We start from the raw sequence: 23,421 nt of genomic DNA, 5'->3' as shown, positions 1-23,421 counted from the left end.
TGCACTCGCTCCAGCCCTGTTTAGAGCTGTAATGGCATATAACTCCGGTAACATTTCATCCTAATTACCCCGGCCCTGATGGGTTTTACGGCTAAGCCTCTCTGCCTCCGAGTGCGTCTCCTTCCTTCTCTGCCCACCCTGCTCCTTCCTGCCCCCACCAGACTCACTGGGGCTCCCTGTGAGTGTCTGGGGGGCAGGGTAGGGGGGTTGGATGGCATTTGACTGCTGTCTTGACACTGGGTTCAGAGACAGCTGCGTCCCCCCTTCAGTCCCCCCATGTCTCCTGGAGTCTAGAGCGGAGGCAGAGCTTGGGGTCGGAGGCAGGCGTTGATGGGTGCTGCTGAAGAGGTTACTCATGCAGCTATCTCCGGTGCTCCCATGACTCTCGGGACGTTCAGCCCCCTCTCCTCCAGCGCCCCTCTCGTGTTCAGCCTTGGCCCGCAGAGCTGTTCAGTTATGTACGCGCTGGCCTCATAGGAGAGACTCTCTATCATGCTCCTGTCTCTGGAGTGTCTCGGCGGCGATGGGTCCTTCCCCGCCCTCCACTCCCACAGAAGCAGGTGAGTGCTACAGACATCGCGCTCAGCTGTCCAGTGAGCGCACAGGGTCTAGACACACCTGGTCTGTTAACTTTGGCTGTGGCAGTTAAAGGGTTAACGATGTCCCGGCAGAACATTGAGAAATACGTAGAACAATGGGCCAGATCCTCCACTGGCATAAATCTCCATGGAGCAACACTGATTTACACCAGCTGGGGAATCCGCCCATTTATCTTTTCATTATTTTTCTTTGCCTGTTCCCTCGCGGGCATTGACGATCCCTATTACGAGTGTCTAATGCTGTTGCCATGGCCACCTCCCACCCTGGGGTTAATTTCACTCTTCTGCCTGAATTCCCCGTGGACTTGCTGCCCAAATCTGACCTAGAGTGTTGCTGTGCACTGTTAAAATGCTGCTGTGTTCCACCCCAGAGGTGGCTGCATTTCTCTGTGGGTCTTGCTAGCTTGTAAAGTGCTTTGAGTTGAGGGATATACAATACTTCTTATGAAGTCCTATACCTGGGATAGTCGGGGAGCTGCACTCATTTATCCCAGCTGAGGATTGGGGCCTTTTTTTCCCTCTCCCTCTCCAGCACAAAGTCTCCGCCCTCCATTTGCGACACTGTGATCGTTTCCGTGGGTGGAAAAACTTGTGCGACGAGACCTGAAGCCGGGTGGCTTTTTGCCTGGGTCTGGTTTCAGTTCCAAGCTCTGGGCCTGATCCAATGCCCATTGGAGTCAGTGGGACTTTTCCCGTTCGCCTCGGTGGGTTTGGGATCAGGCTGTCAGAGCAGTTCTAGATGCCATGGTGGTAACAATGAGCAGGCTCTGTGCTGTAGCCATGCTAGAGCAATGGAGGGCGATTGCCAGGCAGTGCTCTGCACAGACAAAGCCGGGATGGCCTTAAGCAATGATCCCCTCTCCAGGCTAATCTTCCTGTACTAGCTGTTCTCTCCCCATTTCACATGGCAGCGAAGGAGTACAGCGCTGTTAACCCCTCCTTGCCTGGAGCGCTGACACGGCACGCATTTGGGATAATGAGCCCGTGAATTATTCTGCAGGGCCTTGTTCTCGGTGCCAGTGCTTAGTGACTTGACTTTCTCTCTGGGTTTCTTGTCCCTTTCTATTTTGATTCCTGCAGACCGGTGTAGCAAGTGTCAGTTCGGTGCCATCTGCGAGGCGGAGACGGGCAGGTGCGTGTGCCCAACAGAATGCGTCTCCTCCTCCCAGCCGGTCTGCGGCACGGACGGGAACACCTACGGCAGCGAGTGCGAGCTCCACGTCCGGGCATGCACGCAGCAGACCAACATCCAGGTGGCCGCGCAAGGAGACTGCAGTGAGTTTGCAGGGGCACCTGTCCTTGCCCCCTGCCTCCACATTCCTTTCTTAACCCTTCATGTCACTTCAGTTCCACCCTCCCCTGGGGAAAAGAATAAAATCCAAAGAGGTTTTGATCCAAGGAAGAAAATAACTTAGTTGTCACCAGTGACCGATGACTTTGGGTGCCTCCATTTTTGGGTGGGGGGGCCAACTTGAGACATCTTCAAGAGGCCCAATTTTCAGAGGGCAGATGCTAGGCACTTTCTAAAAACCAGGCCCCTTTAAGGTATGTCAACTTGAGCACCCAGAATTGGAGGCATCCAAGATCACTAGCCACCGTTGGCAATCATGTCTGCAGGCCCTGGTGGAGCAGACAGATATCGGGCAATAGGCTGGCAGAAGGAATGGTTTTCATCACAAGAATTTCCTTGATTTGTTACACCCAGGCCGCCTCTGTGCTGGAGCTCGAACCAAGCTAGCCACAGCCATCTTTGCCTGCTCAGGTCCTCGGCTGGCATAGTGCACCCAAAGGCATTGGAGCGACGTCTGTCTAGCCCAGTTGATTCTAGCAGAGTTTCCCTGCCCAGTTTGGACAGAGATTTCTTTATTTCGTTCATGAGAGCCATCCTCAAACAGGCTTCAAAGCCTTCGGTTGAAACTTTCAAAGCTGATTAGGGATTTAGACACATTACCATGAATGAGTTACGTGTCTCAATCCCTTGGTCAGCTTGGAAATCTCAGCCATAGGGGTTTGTTTTTTTTTCTATTTTCGAACAGGAGCTGAATCTTCTTCAATGGGCATCACCCTGCAGGGCAGATGGACTTGGTAGACGCCAAGGCTGTAAGCAGCCTATAGCGTCTTGTAGTAGCCCAGTTCTAACAGGTTCCTTGCCAGCTCTGCCACTGACTCGTTCCCTATGAGATCTAGGGCAAGACCCTAATGCTTAGCCTTTTGAAGCCACCTCGGCTGTCGTGGTCCCTGAGGAAGGCTCCTAGGGCTATGATAATACAAATCAGAATAACAAATGGATTCACACTTCCCATCCATCTGAATGGGAACGGGGCATCCAAATCCCTTAGCCGGCTTTGAAAATCTCAGCCACAATCCCGGTGTGCCTCAGTTTCCCCCGCCACGATACAAGGGTAATACTTCCCCTTATGGGTGTCACAAAGCTTAATCAACCTTATTGAAATACTAACTGCAACCTTGGCAGGGAAGGTGCCGGGCTGAACAGGGAAGCCATGCTAGCACCTTGCAATCTACACCTGCCTTTAAACACAGCTGTACCATGTTCCTGTTTGGTCAGCGTGCCCCTTTTTTGGTTTCTTTTTTCTTCCCCCCCTCACAAGTTAGTTTCTACCTGATCTTCTGCTCCCCCTACCCCGCCTCTCTCCCCACTCCCACCCCCAGCCCCATGCACTTTGGCCCAGCCCAGAACGGTCTGAGCTAATTTCCAAATGAACTAAAAGTGCCGATGAAATGCTACATTAGAACAAATGATACACGGACCCAAATAATCTCTCTCTCTACAGCTGGGACTGACATGTCCCAGCTGAGCGGGGACAGGGAGCTAACGGATACGTTTCAGAGTAGAAACCTGAGTGAGATGGAAGGGCTGCATGGGATGCCCCGTCAGCATCGGGCACTGCAAGGCTGGGCTCCAGCTGCTGCGGATATGGAACCGTGGGTGCCTAGAGAGAGTCATTCAGTGCTTATAACCAGAATGCACTGTTGGCCTGGTGTCTGCAGGAGCTGGCTACCTGCGACACCCGCTGACTTTCGGGAGTTGTGGGTGCTTAGGACTCTGCCGTGGGAACCCACCCTCAGTTTCTTCTGTCCTGAGCCCATTCAGGGATGGGTTAAGCCGGTGATGAAGCAATCAGCAGCCGGGCCCTCTCTGAGGGCATAGCCCTCTGACACTGCCCAAGCTGACGATTGCAACGGGAGGCTTTCTGCTGGATCTCATGCTGCTTCTCTCTCCCTCCCCGTTCTCCTCTCACTTGCCTCCTCCCCCCAGAGTCGTGCGGCAGCGCTGTCTGTGCCTTCGGGAGCAAGTGCGTGGGCGGGCAGTGTGTGTGCCCGCGCTGCGAGAGGCAGCCCTTCTCCCAGGTGTGTGGCAGCGATGGCGTCACCTACGACAGCCCGTGCGAGCTGCGGGTGGCTTCCTGCCAGCAGAAGAAGGCCATCGAGGTTTCCAGGACGGGACCTTGTGAGGAGGGTAGGAAGCTCCGTTCCCTCTGGTTCTGGGGGGCAGAAGGGTGTGAGGAATGGGGTGGATGGGCGGGGAGGGCTTGGACTTCCTCACACATGGAGTTTATATTGCGTGGTCCAAAGGCAAATGTCCAGAGCTCATGGTTCGTGACTGGAATGTGGATGCTTTCTCGCTCTCTCTCATCCCCCCACCGCCCTGCTGGGGCTAGGTACAACAGCAAGCTACACCGCCTGCTGCTTGGAGCCGCCTGTGGCGTGCCCAGGTGTAACCCCCCGGGATCGCCGACGGAGCAGCCTCTTTGGCAGGATTTCTTCCTCCCCCCATCCTGGCGCTCTGGCCTGTTGTACGGCAGGTGTATTTTAAAGGCTTCACCGAGTCTCCTAGCAATCCCCCCATGCATGGAAGTTGGCTGCTCCTCGCTCTGTCTCATGGCAGGCGAACGGCTCTGCGATGGGAGTCGGGAGGCTCCTCTCCTGCCCTCGTGGGAGGGGAGAGCAGCTTGCCCAAGCTCATTTCGGCGGCTGGCGCTGTGTCGTCAACAGCACCTGGCACCCACCGCCTTCATCTTTGTAACTAGCGGTAATGAAAGTTGACACCACCTAATGGGCCTGGGCTAGGAGATTTATCACTGCTTTAATTTCACACTTCAAAGGGCCCAGGCTTGAGAGAGGCGTGAGGAGACGGAGCAGTTCCTGAGGCACGGGCCCAGCTGCCTCGCCACTGCCCCCGGGACTCTGTTGGGGTTGCCATTAACTCAGCACTGGGCACCTGGGGAAATATCTCTTTGCTGAGGCCCTGCTCGGCCAGGTTTCGGGGGGATCCCGGCTGCAGGCCTCCTCTGAGCAGCACTGGGGCAGGGTGTGGGGCAGATGGCTGCGTGCAGCCTTTAGAGTCAGTGAGTGAAAGCTGCCGGATCAACAGTCCTGGACAGCAAAGGCCTCTGTTTAGCCCCAGAGATAGCCTCCTGCACGTCTTGGCCTGCCTGCCCCGGCCTGGGGGGTCCCCTTTAAGTGGGAGGGGGAGCTCAGTGTCTTCGGCCCATGCGACCCCGAGTGCTTCTCTCAAGTCTGGGGACAATTGATGCCAATGGGTTTGAAACCAGCAGCCCTCTCAACACAGGCCACAGAGGGTGACAGACCCGGACTGGATTTTAAGGGCCTGAGCCAAACCCCTCTGCGGTCAAGGGAGGTGGGGGGGTGTCTTCTCACTGACTACAGTAGGCGTGGGACAGGCCCACAGTAGGAGTCCACACTCCAGTGTCTGTCCCTGAGCTGGACTGGGCGAGCTTCGCCTGGAGGCAGGGAGCTGCCAGCAGTGTCTAGGCAGCTCAGAGCAGCGTGTCCCTGGGCTGCTCTCTCCTGACTCCTCTGTAAAGGTGAGGTGTGGGGCTAGCGCCGCTGAAAGTGAGGGGCGGATAATGCTGGCTACAGCAAAGCTGTAGTCCACACGCCGCTCTGCCTGTGCGCCTCCGTCCTGCCCTGCCAGTCCAGTCCTGGAGCTCCCCCACAGCTCTGCCCTACTGATCCCCAGCAACCTCTGGGACACCAGTCCTGCCCCTCCTGCAGCTCTGCACCTCAGTCTTCACCGGCAGTGCTCTGCTCTGGGCCCAGCCACCCTTCAGGGGTCAGGTTGAGGCCTCCCAACTCATTTCACTGGTGGCCTGAAATCGATGAATCCAGGCCTCCAGAGTGGGAAGACTAGAGCAGTGCTGGCTGAAGGCCAATAGGGGAACAGCGTCCACCTTGTCCCTTCAATGTCTCTGTGAGCTGAGACCGTCTAGCTCATTGCTCTGGTAGTTTAGCCAGATAGGGCTGGAGTGCTGTGGCAGGGCTAGGGAGAGTGGAAGACATAACATGGCGTTTGATCACAGTCCTCGCCAGGGAATTTCAGGTTGTGTCCTTCCGAGAGATGAGCTTAAATAATTCTCTGTGTAACGTCAGCTCCCACCCTTTGATCACTCCATAAAAAGGGGGCAGGTTGTTTTTTTTAAAGCCTTTGAAATCAACATCTCTGTCTCGCTGCCAGAGCGCGGAGCGTCTCGTGGTTGGTTGAGGAGCTGAGTTGACATACAGCGCATTAAGTGTCTCTCTGCCAAGCCAGTAATCTCTGCCAGGCTGGACTTTCAACTGAAAACCAAACCCAAAAGCACCCAGGTCTCTGGGTTTATCTGAGCAGAAGGAATCCGTTTCCCTGCTGCAGCGTGAGGGGAGAGGCTGGAGGGAAGAGGGAGTTAAACCGTTATGAAGCCAGCCGGCTGCTATTCGTACTGTGCGTGGGGCTCATCTGTGTCTGATCCCCAGGTAGCCATCCGAGTTAGACGGGAGCTCTGAGCTTTTGCTTGCCAAGCCAGTACAGACAGAGCCCTGAGCCCATCTTCAAGGAACCTCGCAAAGAGAAGTCCCCTTGTTACTGGCCACATGGCTGTATTCCGTCCTCATGGGGGGCTGGATGCTCTGCCCTGGGGGAGGAGGGTCCTGCTATCTCAGAGGCCAGGTGTGGACTAGGAGCAGTCACCCTCCAAGGTCCCCTCCTTTCCTCTGCAGAGTGTGGCTCAGGGGGCTCAGGCTCTGGGGATGATAACGAATGCGAACAGGACCGCTGCCGGCAGTACGGGGGCTCGTGGGACGAGGACGTGGAGGACGACCGCTGTGTGTGTGACTTCACCTGCCTGGCCGTGCCACGTAACCCGGTAATTCCCCCTGCCTGCCCGCCCCTGGCTTTGGAAGAGAGCTCGGCCTAGTGAGGGGCTCTCTGCAGCCTCTCAGGCTGGAGGTGTCGCAAGCCCAGCCTGGCTCGGGGTATTGCAGCACTTCGAACCCCGGCCACAGTTGGGTGGGGCTGTGGAAATCCTAGTGGGCGGGTAGGGGGGAGAAGTTCCCCCAAGCTGTCCCGGACTCACAGGGCCCATTTGAGTTTGGGAGGAGGTTCTTGTTGTATCCCTCCTGGCCTGTCCCTCATGCCCCTCGTCTCAAGGGGGCCTCTCCAGCACAGCCAGCCCCCTTGCTCCCCAGCCAGGGCTCTGGTCAGAGGCGTGAATAGATGCCTTTCCCCCGCCCAGGGGTTGCCAGGGCTGAGGGACCTGTGCTGCAATCCCGAGTGCTGCTGGCTGGCACACGGCCCATCTCCCTTAGTAGCCGTTCTTCCCCCTGGGCAGGATTGGTTAGTGCCGGATTTAGAATTCCAGCTTCCCTGCCCAGCACTGGCCTGGGGATGGGGGCACCCCATGAGGGGTAGGCAGCTCTCTGCATGCTGGAGGCTGCAGACAGTGATCTCTCTTCTCTCTCTCTCACCCCCCCCCCCCATCCTCTGAGCAGGTGTGCGGCTCTGACGGTGCGACCTATGCCAACGAGTGTGAGCTCAAGAAGACACGCTGCGAGAAACGCCAGGACCTCTACGTCACCAGCCAAGGAGCCTGCCGCGGTGAGTCCCCACTGAGGTTCGGACCCGGGCTAGCACGGGTATTGGCCTTTAGCCAGCTCCTGCCTCACAGCATCCCATGCTCCTCTGACGTTTGTCTGGGGTGGCAACAGGGTCCCTTCTCTTCTGCCCTTTGGGCCACCACAAACAGGCTGGAGACTTTCGAGTTGCTAAACACCGTGTGTTATTTATTGGGGTCCCCTCCGCCAGGTCGCCAGTACAGCTTCATGCAGCCCCATGCAATCAGTAGTAAACTGCCCCCTTAGCCTGCTCTCCAGGGAGGGAGAAGGCAAAATCTCAACCTCCTGGGATTCTGCATCCCCTGGCCCCTGCCAGCCTCCCCCCTTGCACTTCCTTCCTGTCTTTTAACTGTTCCCACCATCCCTCCCAATTAAAGCTACCCCGGGGGGAATGGCTAGTACTGCAGTGACCAGAGTACTGGGTCAGCTCTGAGTTCCTAGCACTCTGTCACACCGACCAATGCTGAGATTCAGACCCTGGGCTAGCAGGGGCTGCGTCAGCCTTCAGCTGCTCCCTTCCCCGCAGCATAGGGAACTCCTCTGCCTTGCGTCTGGGACCACTGCTGGGAGCAGCCTGCGTCGCTAGCGGGGCCAGCATTAGTTTGTTGGTACCAATGCAACGGCTGAGCCATTTTGTGCCTCTGTTTGCATGTCTGCATGCGGCTACTTGCACTGGGGAGGGCCTGGAGTCAGTGTCGCTGCCCTAATGCAGGGCAGAGACCAAGGGGGGGTTGTGCAGGGAGGACATGGCCAGACACATCTGTCCAGATCCCCTGCATTTGTTATATTGCCCTGATGTAGCCCGGTTACAGCTGCGGTTCCCCGTCTGCCCAAGGTGTGACCTGTGTCCCTCCCTCTCTCCGTAGTTATTGGAACGCCTCCCCCGCCGCTCCTGGTTCTGCACTGCAGCCAGACCATCTATGGATGTTGTCCAGACAATACAACCGTGGCCCTCGGCGTGGGCTCAGCTGGCTGCCCAAGTGAGTGAAGCTTGGGAGGAATCTCTTGTAACAGATGAGGGGTCCTGGATTGTTAATCCCTTGTCGGGGACAGTGTGGAGATCCAGACTGCAGATAATGGGGGGAAAACTCCTCTGCAGAAGATTACTCTTCTGCCTGACCCTGTCGAGCAGTGGGTCTTAGCCTTTTCCATGCCCTTCTCCCATGTTGTAACAGAAAGAAGTTTTGGGGTCTCCCTCCCATCTAGCCATGGGAGAGGGAGGGTGGGGAGAACCTCCCCAAAAAGTCTGTTGGCAACCCCCAGGCTGAGAACCTCTCCCGTAGCTTATCTGCTCCATTCCAGTTCCTCCACTAGACATGCCAGAGCCTCCAGATGTCTCCGGAGCCCGTAGCACACCCACCCACGAACAAAGAGAGACCCGCACACCTCTGCACACGCCCCCTTTGCCTTCTAAATTCCCAGCGCCTCTCGTTTTCTATAAAGCGCCAATTCGCTTCTGGTTCAGAAGCTGCCCTAAATCTATGCAGGGATCAATGCAAGAGGGTTGCTCTGAACTAGATGCCCCAAACCTCCCTCCCTCTCTGGACAAGGACCAAACCCGGCGTGAGCTCTCGTGGCCTGCACAGATGGTAGCTGGCTCCCGGTGGAGCCAAGCTCAGGAAAGCCTTGGCAAGTGGTGGCCTTGTTTGTTTTCTCCGGGTTGCTCGCCATGTGGCAGCTCAAAGACAGTTAGCAGCGCCGCTCTGCTATTGGATGGTAACAGACGTTTCTTAGAGCCTGAGCCAGGCTGGTGCTGAGCCCACATATTACTGGGAGCTGAGGGTGCTCAGTGCTCCCCTGGAAGTGCTCCCAGCGGTGAGCCCTTCCCGAGGGCGGCTTGCACCATCTCAGGGAGTTCAGGGCTAGTTCTGGGGGCAAATATTTGCTCCAGCCCTGGCCCCAGAGTATGAGACAGATCCACATCCTCCCACCTGGTAGGTCCTTCTCAGCCCACCCCAGTGCTGACTGAGAGGTGACTCTGCTTCTCAGGAGGCTGCCTTGATGAACGCGTCATTAATATTTATTAAATAATTACCGGAGTCAGGGCTTTCAAAGAAGGCGTGTTCGGAAAGGCATTAGCCATATATTAACAACTGAGGCTGTGACCGACTGTTAGGAAAGCACATTAAACTGCGGAAATATAGTTAAAGCCGTGTATGGGCCTGGCTAATGCACGCTTGATGGGGATTTAGTGTCGTTTAATGTGCCATGTAATTTAATAAGCAGTGGTGTTCTGACAGACTCTCGTGGCACGGGGTCACCGCGGGTGGCCTTCAGCCCAAAGGGGCCAGCGCATGGGCTGACAAGCTGACTTCCGCCTCTGCTCAGCCAATGGTCCCAGCCTTCGTCGCCCGCTCGTGAAGTTCTCAAAGGAACCTCATCATGCTTCCCCCCCATGCTGCCCCTTGCTCAGAGTTCCCCGTAACCACCCACAAAGCCACCTCGTTGTCCTCCCTCAAACGTTTCTTTGCCTCCAGGCATAGCCGCCGACTCCATGGGTGCTCCGAGGCTGGAGCACCCATGGAAAAAAAAAACAGTGGTGCTTAGCACCCGCTGGCACCCCCACAGGTCAGCTCCTCCCACTCCCTCCCAGCGTCTCTGCGGATTAGCTGTTCTGCAGGGTGCAGGAGGCACTGGGGGGGAGAGGAAGGAGCGGGGACAGGAAGAGGTGGGGGGAGGGGGTGGGAAGAGGCGGGGCAGGGGTGGGGGCTTGGAGGAAGGGGTGGAGTGGGGGCGGGCCCTGGGAGGAATGGGGTTGAGCACCCCCCAGCAACTCGGTAAATCAATGCCTGTGCCTCCAGGCCTGCAAAACATGACAGCCGTTTAGAGAGCAGGTGTGGCAAGACCACCCCCTCCTGACCCAGGGTCCCACTGATTCCTTGTGCTACGCCATCGGTCTGTCTGTATGCACCAGTCGTCTCTTGTCTCCTTGGGGCCGGGACTGTCTTTTTGTTCTGTGTTTGTTCAGTGCCCAGCACAGCTGGGTCCTGTTCTGTGACTGGGGCTCCTAAGTGTTACTGCAGCACAAATTCCAGTGGTCATCCTCTGGGTCAGTGACCCCCCCACACACACACAACCGTGGCTGGGGCCTCACGCCCCCATCTGGGCTCCCGCATGGTATCACTCCCCGGAGGAAGCCACCCGGATTGATTGGCTCTGGGTCCAACTGCTCTTCCCCTTCTGTTCCACCCTTGCCCTTGAGTTGGCGACGGGAGCATAAATCTAAATGTAATCACCTGATGCGGGTGACTTTCTTTATTCCTCACAGCCGGGTCTGGAGCTAACGATTTCCCCTCATGGCTCTCGCGCCATCCTGGGAAGCGGAGGAGGTGGAACATGACAACTGCTGGCCTTCCCTCCCTTTCCTGCCCCCTCTCATCCCAGATATTATGGGATTATCCATCCCTCTCACCCCTGCTTCCCAGGAATACAGCGGCGTCTCTCTCTTTCTCTGGATCGCCTCCCTCAGTTTAGAAAGAGAGAGGAACGATAGATGCAAGCAAAGTGAGCAGGAGTAGCTTGAAGGGTTTAAGACGGCTCCATGGTCAATGGGGGGATTTGAAGGGGAAGAGGTTTGGTAGGGGCAGAGGGAGGGCACACTGATCAGCATCCTAGTACCCTCCCCAGGAATGCGGTACCGCCTCAGCTGAGCGGATCAGGTCGGCACATACAGCCACGTTAAGGCCCCTCCTGTTTCAGGCCCTCACTGATTACTGCTAATGGGACTGAGTTTGCTCTCTTTGACTCTTTCAGGCACCTGTCAGTGTTACCCCTACGGCTCGTATGGGGGGGCCTGCGACCCCACCACCGGCCAGTGCTCCTGCAAGCCGGGGGTGGGGGGCCTGAAGTGCGACCGCTGTGAACCCGGCTTCTGGAACTTCCGCGGGATAGTCACGGACAGCAAGAGCGGCTGCACCCGTGAGTACCGGGGGGTGCCAGGGAAGAGGGTGCCTGGGTAAAGGCTCTCTGAGAGATCTCTGAGAGATCTTGACCTGATTCACACCAGATCTTAACTAGCTCCCGCTCATGGGAGGAGAGCCAAGCACAGGCCTCCTTAAACAAACCCATACAGGGCCCAGGCTCTTGGTATTTCTGCAGTTCTCTCAGAGGCTAGCGCTTTGGGAACGTGTCTCCAAACTGGTGCCAAGCATTCCCCAGTGCTGCTGCATCAGACCCAGGTGTGAAATCGCACTCAGGGGAAAGGGTTGTTTCCACCGGCTGGCGTGACATGGAATCGGGCCAGCACAGGATTCGGCAGGCTGGCTGCCCAGTCCATTGCAAGGGAACGTCAGACGCTCCCCCGAATCCCTGTCAGAGTCTGCACGGCCGATTCCAAAATCTGCGCCGACATCACCGACAGTGCCCCTGTACAAACAAGGAAGTAAACAAAAAAAGCCATGTTAATTTCAAGCTCCATTGGAGACACGAGCCAGAAAATCTATACGTGCCAAACGGGAAGAGGACAGACTGGTCAGGGAAAGAAGAGTTATTTGGAGGGGATTGCAAACAATAGAGATGTGATTCTGTCTTTCGCGCTCTCTGAAATGATAGAGCTCTCTCTCTCTCCAGAGTGATAGACATGTGTCAAGGGATTGAATACGAGTCTCAGGCTCTGGGATTGCAAGCTCACGTTTTACGATGACATGCAGTTAAACAGGATGTGGGAAGCTTTGTTGATTCGAGCACAGGCCTGGGAGGTCAGGACTCCTGGGTTCCACTCCTGACTCTGGGAGTTAGTGTTTGTCTAAACATAGACACAGTATCTGGGAGGTGATGCCAGAAAAGTTCAGACTGAAAATAGGATGTCAGTTTAATGGAGAAGGTAATTGGAACAGCTACCCAAGGGCTGTGGTTAATTCTCCACCACTCGGTGTCTTTAAATCGAGATAGGATGTTTCTTCTAAAAGATCCCCTTTAGCTCAACCACAAGATATGGGCTCAATGCAGGAATTAATGGACATAATCTCTGCGCTATGCTATGGAGGAGGTCAGACTAGATGCTCATGATGGGCCCCGTCTCGCCTTAAAATCTATGGCCAGACTCTCACTTACCATAAGGGCCCTGTACACAGTGCTGGCTGTGGAGACTTGTAGTGAAGGGAAACATAACTACCAAAGTGACCTTAGTGTTAATGAGAATGAGGGTCCATGAATCTAATGGTAGGATCAGGAACTTGGGCTCCAGCACGCCTGGGTTCTAGTCCTGCCTTGGGAAGTATAGTGTAGGGATTAGAGACTAGTACGGGAATCAGGACTCCTGGGTTCTTTTTCCTGATTCTGCCCCTAGCAAAAGGGAGACTGAATTAGTCCGAACAAAACGTCCTTGGCAGAACTCAAGGACTGTGAGGAGATCATGCCTGGTAAACGGGAGAAGTGTGAGACCGGAAATCAATGGACCCAAATTGGTGTGCAGGAAATTAAGCCGAAGTGGTGGACGAAATAATGAGAGGATGGGGTGTTCCACCCATCACTCCCCTTTGGGGATCCCCAAAAGGCACTTCGGAGGGAAACTTTTTCCTTCCCCACTGTTTTTCTTCTCTTTCCTCTCCCTCTCCTTTTCCCTTCTGGCTAATCAGAGTCTGGCTTAGCCAGGCAAATCTGCCAATTTTGCAATGCTGCTTTAAAACTATGACCAGGGAGGCAGCTAAAGGCAATGCCCTCAACAGCCCGATGCTGGTATGAGTTTGCCAGGTCTCGGAGTGACTAATCAAACAGCGTGTGCTGTGCCTGGGTTTTTCCAGCGGTCAGGTTGCAGGGGAGCCAATGCCAGAGACAGAAGCTGCATTTCCCGTCTTTGCTGTTCTCTTGTCTCCCCTGTTGAGTGGGTTTGTCTTGTTTTGTCTTCAAGAAACAGGATCAGACTTTAGCAGCAGCAGCAGCAGTTCCAGCCCATTTCAACTAACCTCTTCCCCTTTCCTCACACAGGACAGTTATTCCCGTCTTTAATACCATTGAAAAGCCTGTCAAATGGCGGGGGGAGGGGAGGTGTTCCCTCTAAAAACTCTCTCCAGCTAAAGGGGAAGGGAATAAGGGACAACGTTAAGATACAAGCCTTATTTAACACTGTACATGTCAAAGGCTTTCACTGTTGACTCTGGGCCCGTTTATTCCATTGAAATCAATGCAGCTGGGGGGTAGGAAGGTTGAATTCACTGGCGTGCGCGTGTGCTCAGCTCTCCTGGCGGAAGGCTCGCGTTGTAAAACGTGGCAATGTTTGTTCCTTGCCTCCTTGCCAAGCTTGTCACTGCGACCCGGTGGGCTCGGTGCGTGACGACTGTGAGCAGATGACCGGACTGTGCTCGTGCAAGACGGGCATCACCGGCATGAAATGCAACCAGTGCCCCAACGGCAGCAAGCTGGGGATGACGGGCTGCGAGAAAGGTGAGGCGAGGAAGCCACGCGGCCAGTGGCTCTTTTTCCTTGCGGAAGCAACCTGGGGTCACTTGTGATGCGCTGGCTTAGCGGGTGCGCGGCTCCCGCTGCCTTCTGCTGACCTGCTCACACGTGCGGCATCTGTCGCCCCTTAGTGGCTGCCCCGGAGAAGGGACCCAAGCCCGAGTGTTCATGCTACCATAGAGGTTCTCTTTTCTCCCAACTGCCAGGCGATTATTTCTTTGGAGCAGCAGGGCCTGAGTCTGTTCCTTGAGGTCTGTACACCCACAGACTCGCGACAACAGATTGTCTCAGACCACTGGCCTTTAACCAGGCTAAAAGTCTGTCTTGTCATCCTCGGTGGGACCAGTTGAATCTTCTCGGGGAAGGCCCCTGACTGAGCTGGGCTTGTTTTGCATCCGCGACCGGAGCAGAGGGACACCGCATATGTGTATCACTCGCGTGTGCGTCTTTTTCCTTCCGCTCACCCCCAGATCCCTCCGCGCCAAAGTCCTGCCGCGAGCTGAGCTGCGAGTTCGGGGCATCATGCGTGGAGGTCAGTGGCTTTGCCCACTGCGAGTGCCCGTCCCCGCTGTGCGTGGAGGCCAACATGACCAAGGTAAAAGGAGGAGGCAGCCCGGTGGGGCTGGGGGCCAGACCACTCGTGTATTTAGCTGGCTCGGCCTTGCTGGTTTTGAGCTGGGCCGCGTGTGGGACTGAAGCCCAGCGTTTCTGCTGGCTGCAGGCAGGGCCGCTCTGCTCAGCGTGCAGAGAGAGATGATGTTGCCAGCTGTCGAAGGAGCCTGTCGGAAAGGCCGGGATTTCTCTGATAACCTCACACGGTGCCTCTGGGCTCCTCCTTTCAGGATTCGTCTTCCAGGGTCTCCTCCCAGCAGAGAGACACAAACAGGAGTCTCCCTGGCCTTTAACCCCTCGCTGACCATTTAAAGAGGGAGGTTTATTTTGCGTGTGGGGCCTGCGTCGTGGGTGGGGAGGGAGGAGAAACCCGTGTTTCAGGTGGGCTCTGCCTTACAGAGGGAATGATGAGAGGAGGTGACAATCTCTCCAGCTGCCCCCACTCTCCCTTGCCCTTCCCAGGTCTGTGGCTCTGACGGAGTGACCTACGGTGACCAGTGCCAGCTGAAGACCATTGCGTGCCGGCAGGGGCAGGTCATCAAGGTGAAGCATGTTGGGCAATGCCATGGTGAGTCTCTCCCCTATCGACCACTCCAGACAGGCACATATGGGCCGTGCTTAGCTGGCTCCTCTCAGCATGACTCAGTACCTAGACAGTAATAAGGTGATAAGTACCGTTCAGCATGGATTTGCCAAGAACAAATCATGTCAAACCAGCCTAGTATCCTTCTTTGACAGGGTAACAAGCCTTGTGGAGAAGGGGGAAGTGGTAGTTGTGACGGATCTCGACATTAGTAAGGCTTTTGATACTCACATGACCTTCTCATAAGCAAACTAGGGAAATATGGCCTAGACGAACCTACTATACGGTGGATGCACAACTGGTGGGAAAAGCGTACTCAGAGAGTAGTTATCAGTGGTACACAGTCAAGCTGGAAGGGCATATCGAGTGGGGTCCCGTAGGGATTTGTCATGGGTCCAGTTCTATTCAATATCTTCATAAATGATTTGGGTAATGGTATAGAGAGTACATTTATAAAGCATGAGGACGATACCAAGCTGGGAGGGATTGCAAGTGCTTTGGAGGACAGGATTAGAATTCAAAATGATCTTGACAAACTGGAGAAATGGTCTGAAATAAATAGGATGAAACTCAATAAGGACAAATGCAACATACTCCACTTTGGAAGGAATAATCCATTCCACAAATACAAACTGGGGAATGACTGCTTGGGAAGGAGTACTGCGGAAAAGGATCTGGGGTTTATAGCGGTTCACAAGCTAAATATGAGTCAACAATGTGATGAAGTTGCACAAAAAAAAAAAAAAAAAAAAGAGCTAACATCATTCTGGGATGTATTACCAAGAGAATTGTAAGCAAGACACGAGAAGTAATTTTTCTGCTCTACTCAGCACTGATAAGGCCTCAACTGGAGTATTGTGTCCAGTTCTGGGCACCAGGTGTCGGGGAAAATGTGGACAAATTTGAGAAAGTCCAGAGGAGAGCAAGAAAAATGATTAAAAGTCTAGAGAACATGACCTATGAGGAAAGATTGAAAATCTGGGATTGTTTAGTCTGGAGAAGAGAAGACTGAGGGGGGACCTGATGATAGTCTTCAAGTACGTAAAAGGTTGTTACAAAGAGGAGGGCGATAAATTGTTCTCCTTATCCGCTGAGGACAGGACAAGAAGCAATGGGCTTAAACTGCAGCAAGGGAGATTTAGGTTAGAGATTAGGAGAAACTTCCCAACTGTCAGGGTAGTTAAGCACTGGAACAAATTGCCCAGGGAGGTTGTGGAATCTCCATCACGGGAGGTTTATAAGAGCAGGTTAGGCAAACAGCTGTCAGGGATGGGCTAGATAATACTTAGTCCTGCCTCAGTGCAGGGACTGGACTAAATGACCTATTGAGGTCCCTTCCAGTCCTACGTTTCTGTGATTTTATTACGCCGTTGGGCACAATCTCTGGCTGCCTCCCTCTGTCCCTCCCCCATAGACCCAGTCCTGCCTCCTAGAGGATGAGATCCATGGCTCCTGTCCAATCCATCCCTCTAACCGTCTCCTCTTGCTGCTCTTTCAGAATCCATCACCCACGTGAGTCACACCGTACAGCCCATGCCACTGCCCACGCTGCCCCTGGACAAGCTCCTCCACCCCCCGCCTCTAAGGCTTACCACCCCGGCCCCCAACCCCACGGAGACAGCCACCAGTTCCCTGCTGTTCGAAGCCAGGCCCATTCCTAGAAGCCAGCCTGCCACGGTACGGGTGACCACCACCCGGCCGGCGACCACCACCTGGACCACCCAGGGGATCCGCAGGACTACCATCCGCCCCCTCTCCACCGCTCCTGTGGTCCTGGCCACCCCCCCACCTGCGTACTCGGAGTCTGGCAGTGCAGAAGGCAGCGGGGACCCAGAACTGGGCATCAGTGGGGACCAGGAAGCCAGCGGGGCTGGCTCTGCCGGTAAGTGCCCTCTGCTCCGGTTCAGTAGTCGCGTGGTGTCCAAGCCCCTGCTCCCACCACTTCTGCTTCCTCCTCACCAGCTGTTCTAGCTGGTGGGCCCTGAGTGGAGCTGGCGCTGCCAAAACTACCCCAGTGCCAGGGGGCTGAGCTAGCGCCAGCTCTCAGCTCCCAGCCCAGACCTCCTTGAAGGCTGGTTACAGCATCTGCTTCGGGGAGGATTGGAGCTGTGAGACAGGAGGTGGGTGCTGGCGAAAAATGCTGCCTAGGCAGCCTCGGGGTGGGGAGGGAGGGTCTCCTTCAGCATAGGTAGGAGGCCTCTTTGCTCACCTGCAGCAGGGACCACCTTGTCGGGGGAGACGTTAGTCCAGTCTCCATGGCCTGTTCAGCCCTGGGCTTCTCATCACAGCAAGGGGGCTTTAGTAGTGAGGAGGGCTGCCTGCTAGCACCTGGAGAGTCACCTGCCTGTCCATCTCCCACAGGCCACCAGGCTGAGCGTGGCTATTGCTGACTGGGTCTGATGGGGCCTCTTGCTGGGGCTGTGATGGGGGTGGGTCCTGCCTCTCGCTGGGGCTGTGAGAGGGACAGGGAATCCCGCCTCTCACCAGGGCTGTAACATGCCCATGTGGCCCCTAATGCCATGCAGGGGAAGAGGAGCCAGAGGAGAGCCAAGTGACATCCACCCCCGCCATCGAAAGAGCCACGTGCTATAACTCCCCTCTGGGATGCTGCTCGGATGGCAAGACGGCAGCTGTTGACGCAGAAGGAAGCAACTGCCCGGGTGAGTGTCTGCCCCACGACTGGGGGGGGGCGCGACTGAAAATCTCTTGAGCTACACCGAGCGACGGCTGGTGCGGGGAGCTGCTGCCCGCTTGTTTGGCAGGGTGTCTCTCTCCCAGATCTTCACTGGTAGCCTGTTAGCTGGAGTTGTAGGGGCTCATTTTGACCTACGTAGGCCCACGTGGCCTGGGACGATCATACGTGAAATAGCCTGGTGTACTGACCTCCCAGGCCTGTGTCTTTGCCCGGGTTTTGAGGCGTGATGGGTTGATTAGGGCTGGTCCTGGTGGTAGCAAGGAGAGGAGGGGGGCGCTGCCTGGGTTTCAATTTCGTCTCTGGCTAACGACCTTTTGGTTTGCGGCTAGCAGCCACAGCCGCTGGCTCAGGGTCTCTGACATGGCCGTGTTTGGGGTTACGGCCAAGGCGCCTGGGAGCTTCTCTTTCCGTCGTGTTCTGCCCCCTGGCAGCAGCCACCGCTCTCGCCAATCAGTGCGGCTCCTGTCTCGCTGAGTGAGAGACTCTGGGAGTTTCCTTCTGAACTCGTCCTGCGCCCGGAGGGCATGAGAGCTGGGGCGCGCATCTCCGGAGCCCCAAGCACACGGTCCTGATATGGGCCCTTGTCGTCCTGCTCCCGAGCTTAGCAAACCAGGTCCCCTCCCCATGCATGATCCAGGTGGGGTTTCTCCCAAGGTTCTCCTTGTCGTTGCCCCCACACTCCCTGTGGTGGGGTTTCCAGTGGGATGCCCCCTTCTCTCTGCGTACAGTACCCCATCCCCATAAGGTGGTGCAAACCCTCCATGTACTAACGCCAGTGCCAGGAGGGTTGCTACCTGCAGCTCCCTGTGCACCCCCATGAGACTCTTTGTGGGGGGGGGTCCCCCTTTGCAGGGCTCCGTGCAGTTTCTGTCCCCTTCCTCTGTTTTCTGGGTGGCTCGGTGGGAACCCTGCAGGAAGTGCCAGACCACAGAGCCCCAGAACCTACAAACAGGCTCCCCGGTTCCCTCCCCCAGCCAGGGAATTCTCCTCGCCAGGAGTCCGGGTTCCCTATGGACTCCCTCAGCTGCCTCTGTGTCTTGCATGCACATGTCTGATCCTGCCTTATTGATTGTGTCCTGCTCTGGCTAACGTCTTTCTCTTGTTACCCAGCCGGTCCAGGGGGGCTGCTATCCGGGCCAGAGTTCAGAGGAAACCGTATGGTAAAAGCTGCCATCTCTAGCCTGGTTTTTGCCATCTGACCCACCTGCTCCAGCAACCTCAGATACTAATCCTCCATAGCCATCAAAACTAACCCAAGCCCTGGCACTCCCCACACACTGCCATCCACCCCCGCCAGGGACTGAACGCTCTGCCCAGCTGTTTGCTGCCAGCCCCCTCCCAGCTAGCCCGCTAAACGAGTCTGTCTTGTTTCTTTTTGTTGCCCCTCCTTCCCATAGCCACCAAGGTCTTCCAGGGAGTCCTCATCTTGGAGGAGGTGGAGGGCCAGGAGCTGTTCTACACGCCCGAGATGGCTGACCCCAAATCGGAGCTCTTTGGGGAAACAGCCAGGAGCATCGAGAGCGCGGTGAGTTGACGGCCCTGGGAGCCGTGGCCCTGCATTTGGCGAAAGGGAGGAACTCTCCTCCTTGGCTCAGAGTGTGACGGTCAGGTATCCTTCCTTAAGCTGCTCTACGAGGGTAAAAGTAACCTAGCCCTGTGCAGCACGTGGGGAATAGAACTCGTGACTTTTGGCTCCAAGAACACGCGCCTCTAACACGGGAGCTAACTGAGAAGCTCTCTTAACGGCTGCAAGTAACAGGGCTCATCTGTCTCTATGGACTGGCCATGAGTGGGCCAGGGGTCTCTCCCACGCTGAGTGAATATGACAGATGCACCCCTTCGGCACCGCCATGTGTCTACAAGTTACGCCGGGATGTACTTTCCTAGGGCAGAGCTTTCTAGTGGATGGGAGAACTGGTCTGAGACCTGGCTAGTATTCCTGGCTGTGCCAGTGAAGCCCCATGTGCCCCTGGATAAGACACACTCCCCTACATGCATACCCCTCTGTGCCTCAGTCTTCCTGTCTGTAAAATGGGAACAATAAGACCTTGCCGCCTATGTCAAGTTCTTTGAGATCCTCGGATAAAGTTTCCTCTGTGTTGTTATAATTAGAGATGGGCTTAAACCCCAAAGTTGGAAGCAAACTTTGAAAAACCTCAAGCTCAAGAGCTTCCATGGATCAGGAGTGTGGGGCTGCTTGGCTAAGAGGCATTGCTTTGAGCCTCTCTGTTGCTATAGGTGTATGTGTGTTAATGAAAGATCCCCTAGAAAAGGGGCTGTCCCAGCCCCGTGTCTCTGCTCCATGCTTCGCTCCTCCAGACTCTCCCAGACACCTCGGGAAGTCGCGCTCATCAATACAGGTCCCTGCTTTTCCAAGACTTGTAAAGCTCAAACGCGGCCCGCGCATCGTTCTCTCTGCTTTGCCGGCTCTCAGGCGGGCTCGTGCCCCCTTAGATGTGCTAGGCAGCGGGTGAGACAGGAGCAGTATTGTGCTGCTGACTGCAGTGTGGCACAGCAAATGCACAGCATCCATATGAATGGAACCAGCATAGTTCACATTCGCAGACTGTTCCGGGTGGTACTTAGGAATTTGGCAAGTGCTTGGTACAGTTGCATAAGTAGACGTGCACTTGGCATATGGGCCACGTGGTTCATGCAGCCACGTGTAACAGTCACAATATTTTGCATTGTGATAGAGGCTTCCATTGGAGGGTCTCAAAGCACCTTAATCCTCACCACCCCTCACCTCTCAGGGGATAGATTTCATTATCCCCATTTTACAGATGGGGAAACCGAGGCACATAATGGGTAGGTGCCATTTGTCGCGTAGTAAGTTTGTGGCTGAGCCGAGACTAAAACCCGGTCCTGTGCTTCAGCCATCCTTCATTCCCTTAGCAACAGGCATGTTTGAGTAGCTATTGGTATACCCCTTTAACACATGGAGATATTAGGACTAAAGCGGGGTCGGGGTGGGGGTGGGGGAACTTCCCTCGTGTAGAGAACCCCATGGAACCTCTCCTTTGGGACACCCTTGTGTCCTTGCCCTCTCGCTGAGGGGAAAGAGTGCGGGGGCTTGGATCCAGCCAGGGTGAGGGACAGATGGAAGGGTGTGTTAAGGCATTGGGCTGGGATTCAGGGGATCCGTGTACAATTCCCAGCACTGCCACAAACTCCCTGGGTGACCCTGGGCAAGTTGCTCCAGCTCTCAAGGACAGACTTTCAGAGGTAAAGTGCCTAAAGATGTAGCTAGGGGTTCAGCGGGGTATGGGAGTCCTATGGGAGTTGGGCACCGAACTGGCTTAGATGCTTTTAAAAATGCCGGTAGGTGCCAATCTGCATCTTTCGGCACCTAAATACCTTAGTCAATCTGGCTCTCCTGTCTCCGTTCCCCACCTGTGAAGTGAGCGTACAGACATTCCCTTTTCCCCACCTTTGTCTGTCTTGTCTCTTTACCGTCCATTGTGAGCTCGTCGGGCAGGGACTCTCTCACCCCAAGTGTCTGTGCAGTGCCCGGCATGGGAGGGGAGGGGACAGGGGTCTGTGTCGTGCCCAGCAAAACGGGGGCCCGATCTTGGTCAGGGGTCTGCACTTTGCCCAGCACAATGTTGGTGGCCTGGTCTCAGTCAGGGGGCTCTGCTCAGTGTCTGGGATAATGTGGGGGGGGGGTGGGGGGGGGGGGTCTGTGCAGAGCCTGGCACAAGGAGGGGCCCCCGATCTCTGTTAGGACCTGTAGCAGGCTAGTGTAATCCTGCTGCTTCTATTCATAGTAAGCAGAGGCTCAGATCTGGAACCCAGTAGGTGGGGGGTGGGGGTGGGAACAGGGACTGCTGGGCTTAGGTAGGCCAGGCTCCTGAGGCTGAAAGGAGGCGGGGGCACTCTAAGTCCACGCCACCATGGGCCCACTCCAACTCCCTTGCTTTGTGTTTCTCCCCCTTGGCCAACCAGCTGGACGAGCTTTTCCGGAACTCCGACGTGAAGAAGGATTTCAAGAGCATCCGCGTGCGAGACCTGGGCCAGAGCAGCGCAGTCCGCGTCATCGTGGAGTCCCACTTTGACCCAGGTGAGAGCCGCCCCTCGGGTCTCTGCTGATGCTCCCCGGCGGCGCTATCTGCCTGGAGGGGGTGGGAGAGCCGGGGGGCTGGAGCGACCGCAAACCCAAGGAAATCGCACGAGCTAGGCAGGAAAGGGCCTCGCTAAAAACACCGAATGCCGGGTCTTTTGTTCAGCAAGTGCAGCAGGCACGCCGGGGGAGGGCTGCGGGGCTGCGGCAGGGAAGGGAATGAAAAGCATCGGATGCTTCAAGGGGGTGGCATGAAAGGGAAGGAGGGCGGGGGCTACCCTGTCCTCACTCTGTGCCTTTCCCTTCCTCCTCCTGGGTGTGAGCAGCCACCTCCTACGCAGCGGCGGACGTGCAGAGGGCCCTGCTCAAGCAGATCAAGGCCTCCAAGAAGAGGCCCATCCTCGTGAAGAAGCCTCAGCAGGACCACATCAAATTCATGGACTTTGGTGAGCGCTTTGCACCCTCGGTCTGCCTGTGTCACTCGCTCTCTCTTGTCCTCCCTGCTTCTGTCCTCGGCTGGTCCTTGTCCTCTCTGGCAGGAGCCCATCCAACGCACCTTGGCCTCCGGAGGACGTTTCATCCGCAGAGACCGTAACGCTCGGCTTCACCAGGGTCGCGCCGGTCTCTGGGACATGCTGGGAGCTGCGTTCTGCCCAGCTTGGCTCCTTGGGAACCGCCGGGCTCTCTTAGCCCGAAAATCCCACCCGGACCCCAGTTCGCTGTCAGGTCAGATCCTTGGCCGGCGTGAATCTGAGCAGCTCCCTTGAGTGCTGATTTACACCAGCTGAGGGTCTGGCCCTTGTCTCCATTTCTTCTCCTACTGCCTGTGCACGGAACAGAAACCCCCATGTTATAATCTGCTCGCCCCCAACCCCGCCACCAAAGAGGGTCTGCAGCCCCGGCCATCATCCTGCCCCCTGCGCTCCCATGAGGTTGGGTGCCATGTGATACTGCAGCTCAAAGGCTCAGGTGCCAGGGCTTGAGTGCCCACAAAATCGTCAAACGCCCCATCGCTGCTGTCGCCTGGTAACCGTGGGGCGAGGGTAGTCAGCCGGGCAGCCCCATGGGCCTGAACAATCCATTTCCTATTGATCTGCCAGAGACTAGCGAAGCACAAGCAAGTATTGATGTCGCATGCAGTTCAGTTTGATTAGGGAGCGTATTTAGCGTGATTAGCACTGACGTACTCCAGTGACAGCCACTCTGCAAACACCCCAGATAGGCTAGACCACTGCCAGAGGCACCCACCTGCCAGCTCATGCAGCAAGTCTCCTGATCCCCAAGGAAGAGCTGTTAGTCGGAGGAGAAAGCCATGGGGAGAGAGGTGGCCATGGGGGGGGAGGGGAGCGTTTGAGCCATGAGACTGACTTTTCTCCAGCCTTTCAACGTGGTGGAATAGACGGTTCTTCGGCCATTATCCCTTGAGATGGTTCATCCAGGCCCAATGGAGGGCAGAGGATGCTACTTCCTGAATGAACCAACCCTTGTAAGGGGGTCGGAAGGCTCAGGATCAAGACTCAGCCCCACCGCAGCCCCTGAAAAAACCATTAATCTTGTGTTACAGGTG

At 56.0% G+C, this 23,421-nt stretch overlaps 1 protein-coding gene across 1 annotated transcript in view; it reads left to right on the top strand.

The window, feature by feature from the left end:
* Positions 1-23,421, top strand: part of AGRN (agrin) — a 221,528-nt gene that overhangs the window by 172,736 nt on the left and 25,371 nt on the right. Inside the window, exons 9-22 of the mRNA XM_024201658.2 lie at positions 1,680-1,874; positions 3,877-4,077; positions 6,615-6,760; positions 7,386-7,491; positions 8,375-8,488; positions 11,262-11,426; positions 13,746-13,889; positions 14,375-14,499; positions 14,979-15,084; positions 16,598-16,981; positions 17,625-17,759; positions 19,192-19,319; positions 21,740-21,854; positions 22,181-22,300. Coding sequence (XP_024057426.2) covers positions 1,680-1,874; positions 3,877-4,077; positions 6,615-6,760; positions 7,386-7,491; positions 8,375-8,488; positions 11,262-11,426; positions 13,746-13,889; positions 14,375-14,499; positions 14,979-15,084; positions 16,598-16,981; positions 17,625-17,759; positions 19,192-19,319; positions 21,740-21,854; positions 22,181-22,300 — 2,184 coding nt within the window. The remainder of the gene's footprint in view (positions 1-1,679; positions 1,875-3,876; positions 4,078-6,614; positions 6,761-7,385; positions 7,492-8,374; positions 8,489-11,261; positions 11,427-13,745; positions 13,890-14,374; positions 14,500-14,978; positions 15,085-16,597; positions 16,982-17,624; positions 17,760-19,191; positions 19,320-21,739; positions 21,855-22,180; positions 22,301-23,421) is intronic.

Source organism: Terrapene carolina, unplaced genomic scaffold (assembly GCF_002925995.2).
Source record: "Terrapene carolina triunguis isolate 2854851 unplaced genomic scaffold, T_m_triunguis-2.0 Scaffold714, whole genome shotgun sequence".
Classification (NCBI taxonomy): domain Eukaryota; kingdom Metazoa; phylum Chordata; order Testudines; family Emydidae; genus Terrapene; species Terrapene triunguis.
Note: the sequence above shows the minus strand (reverse complement) of the source record. Positions and strands in the feature narration are given on the sequence as shown.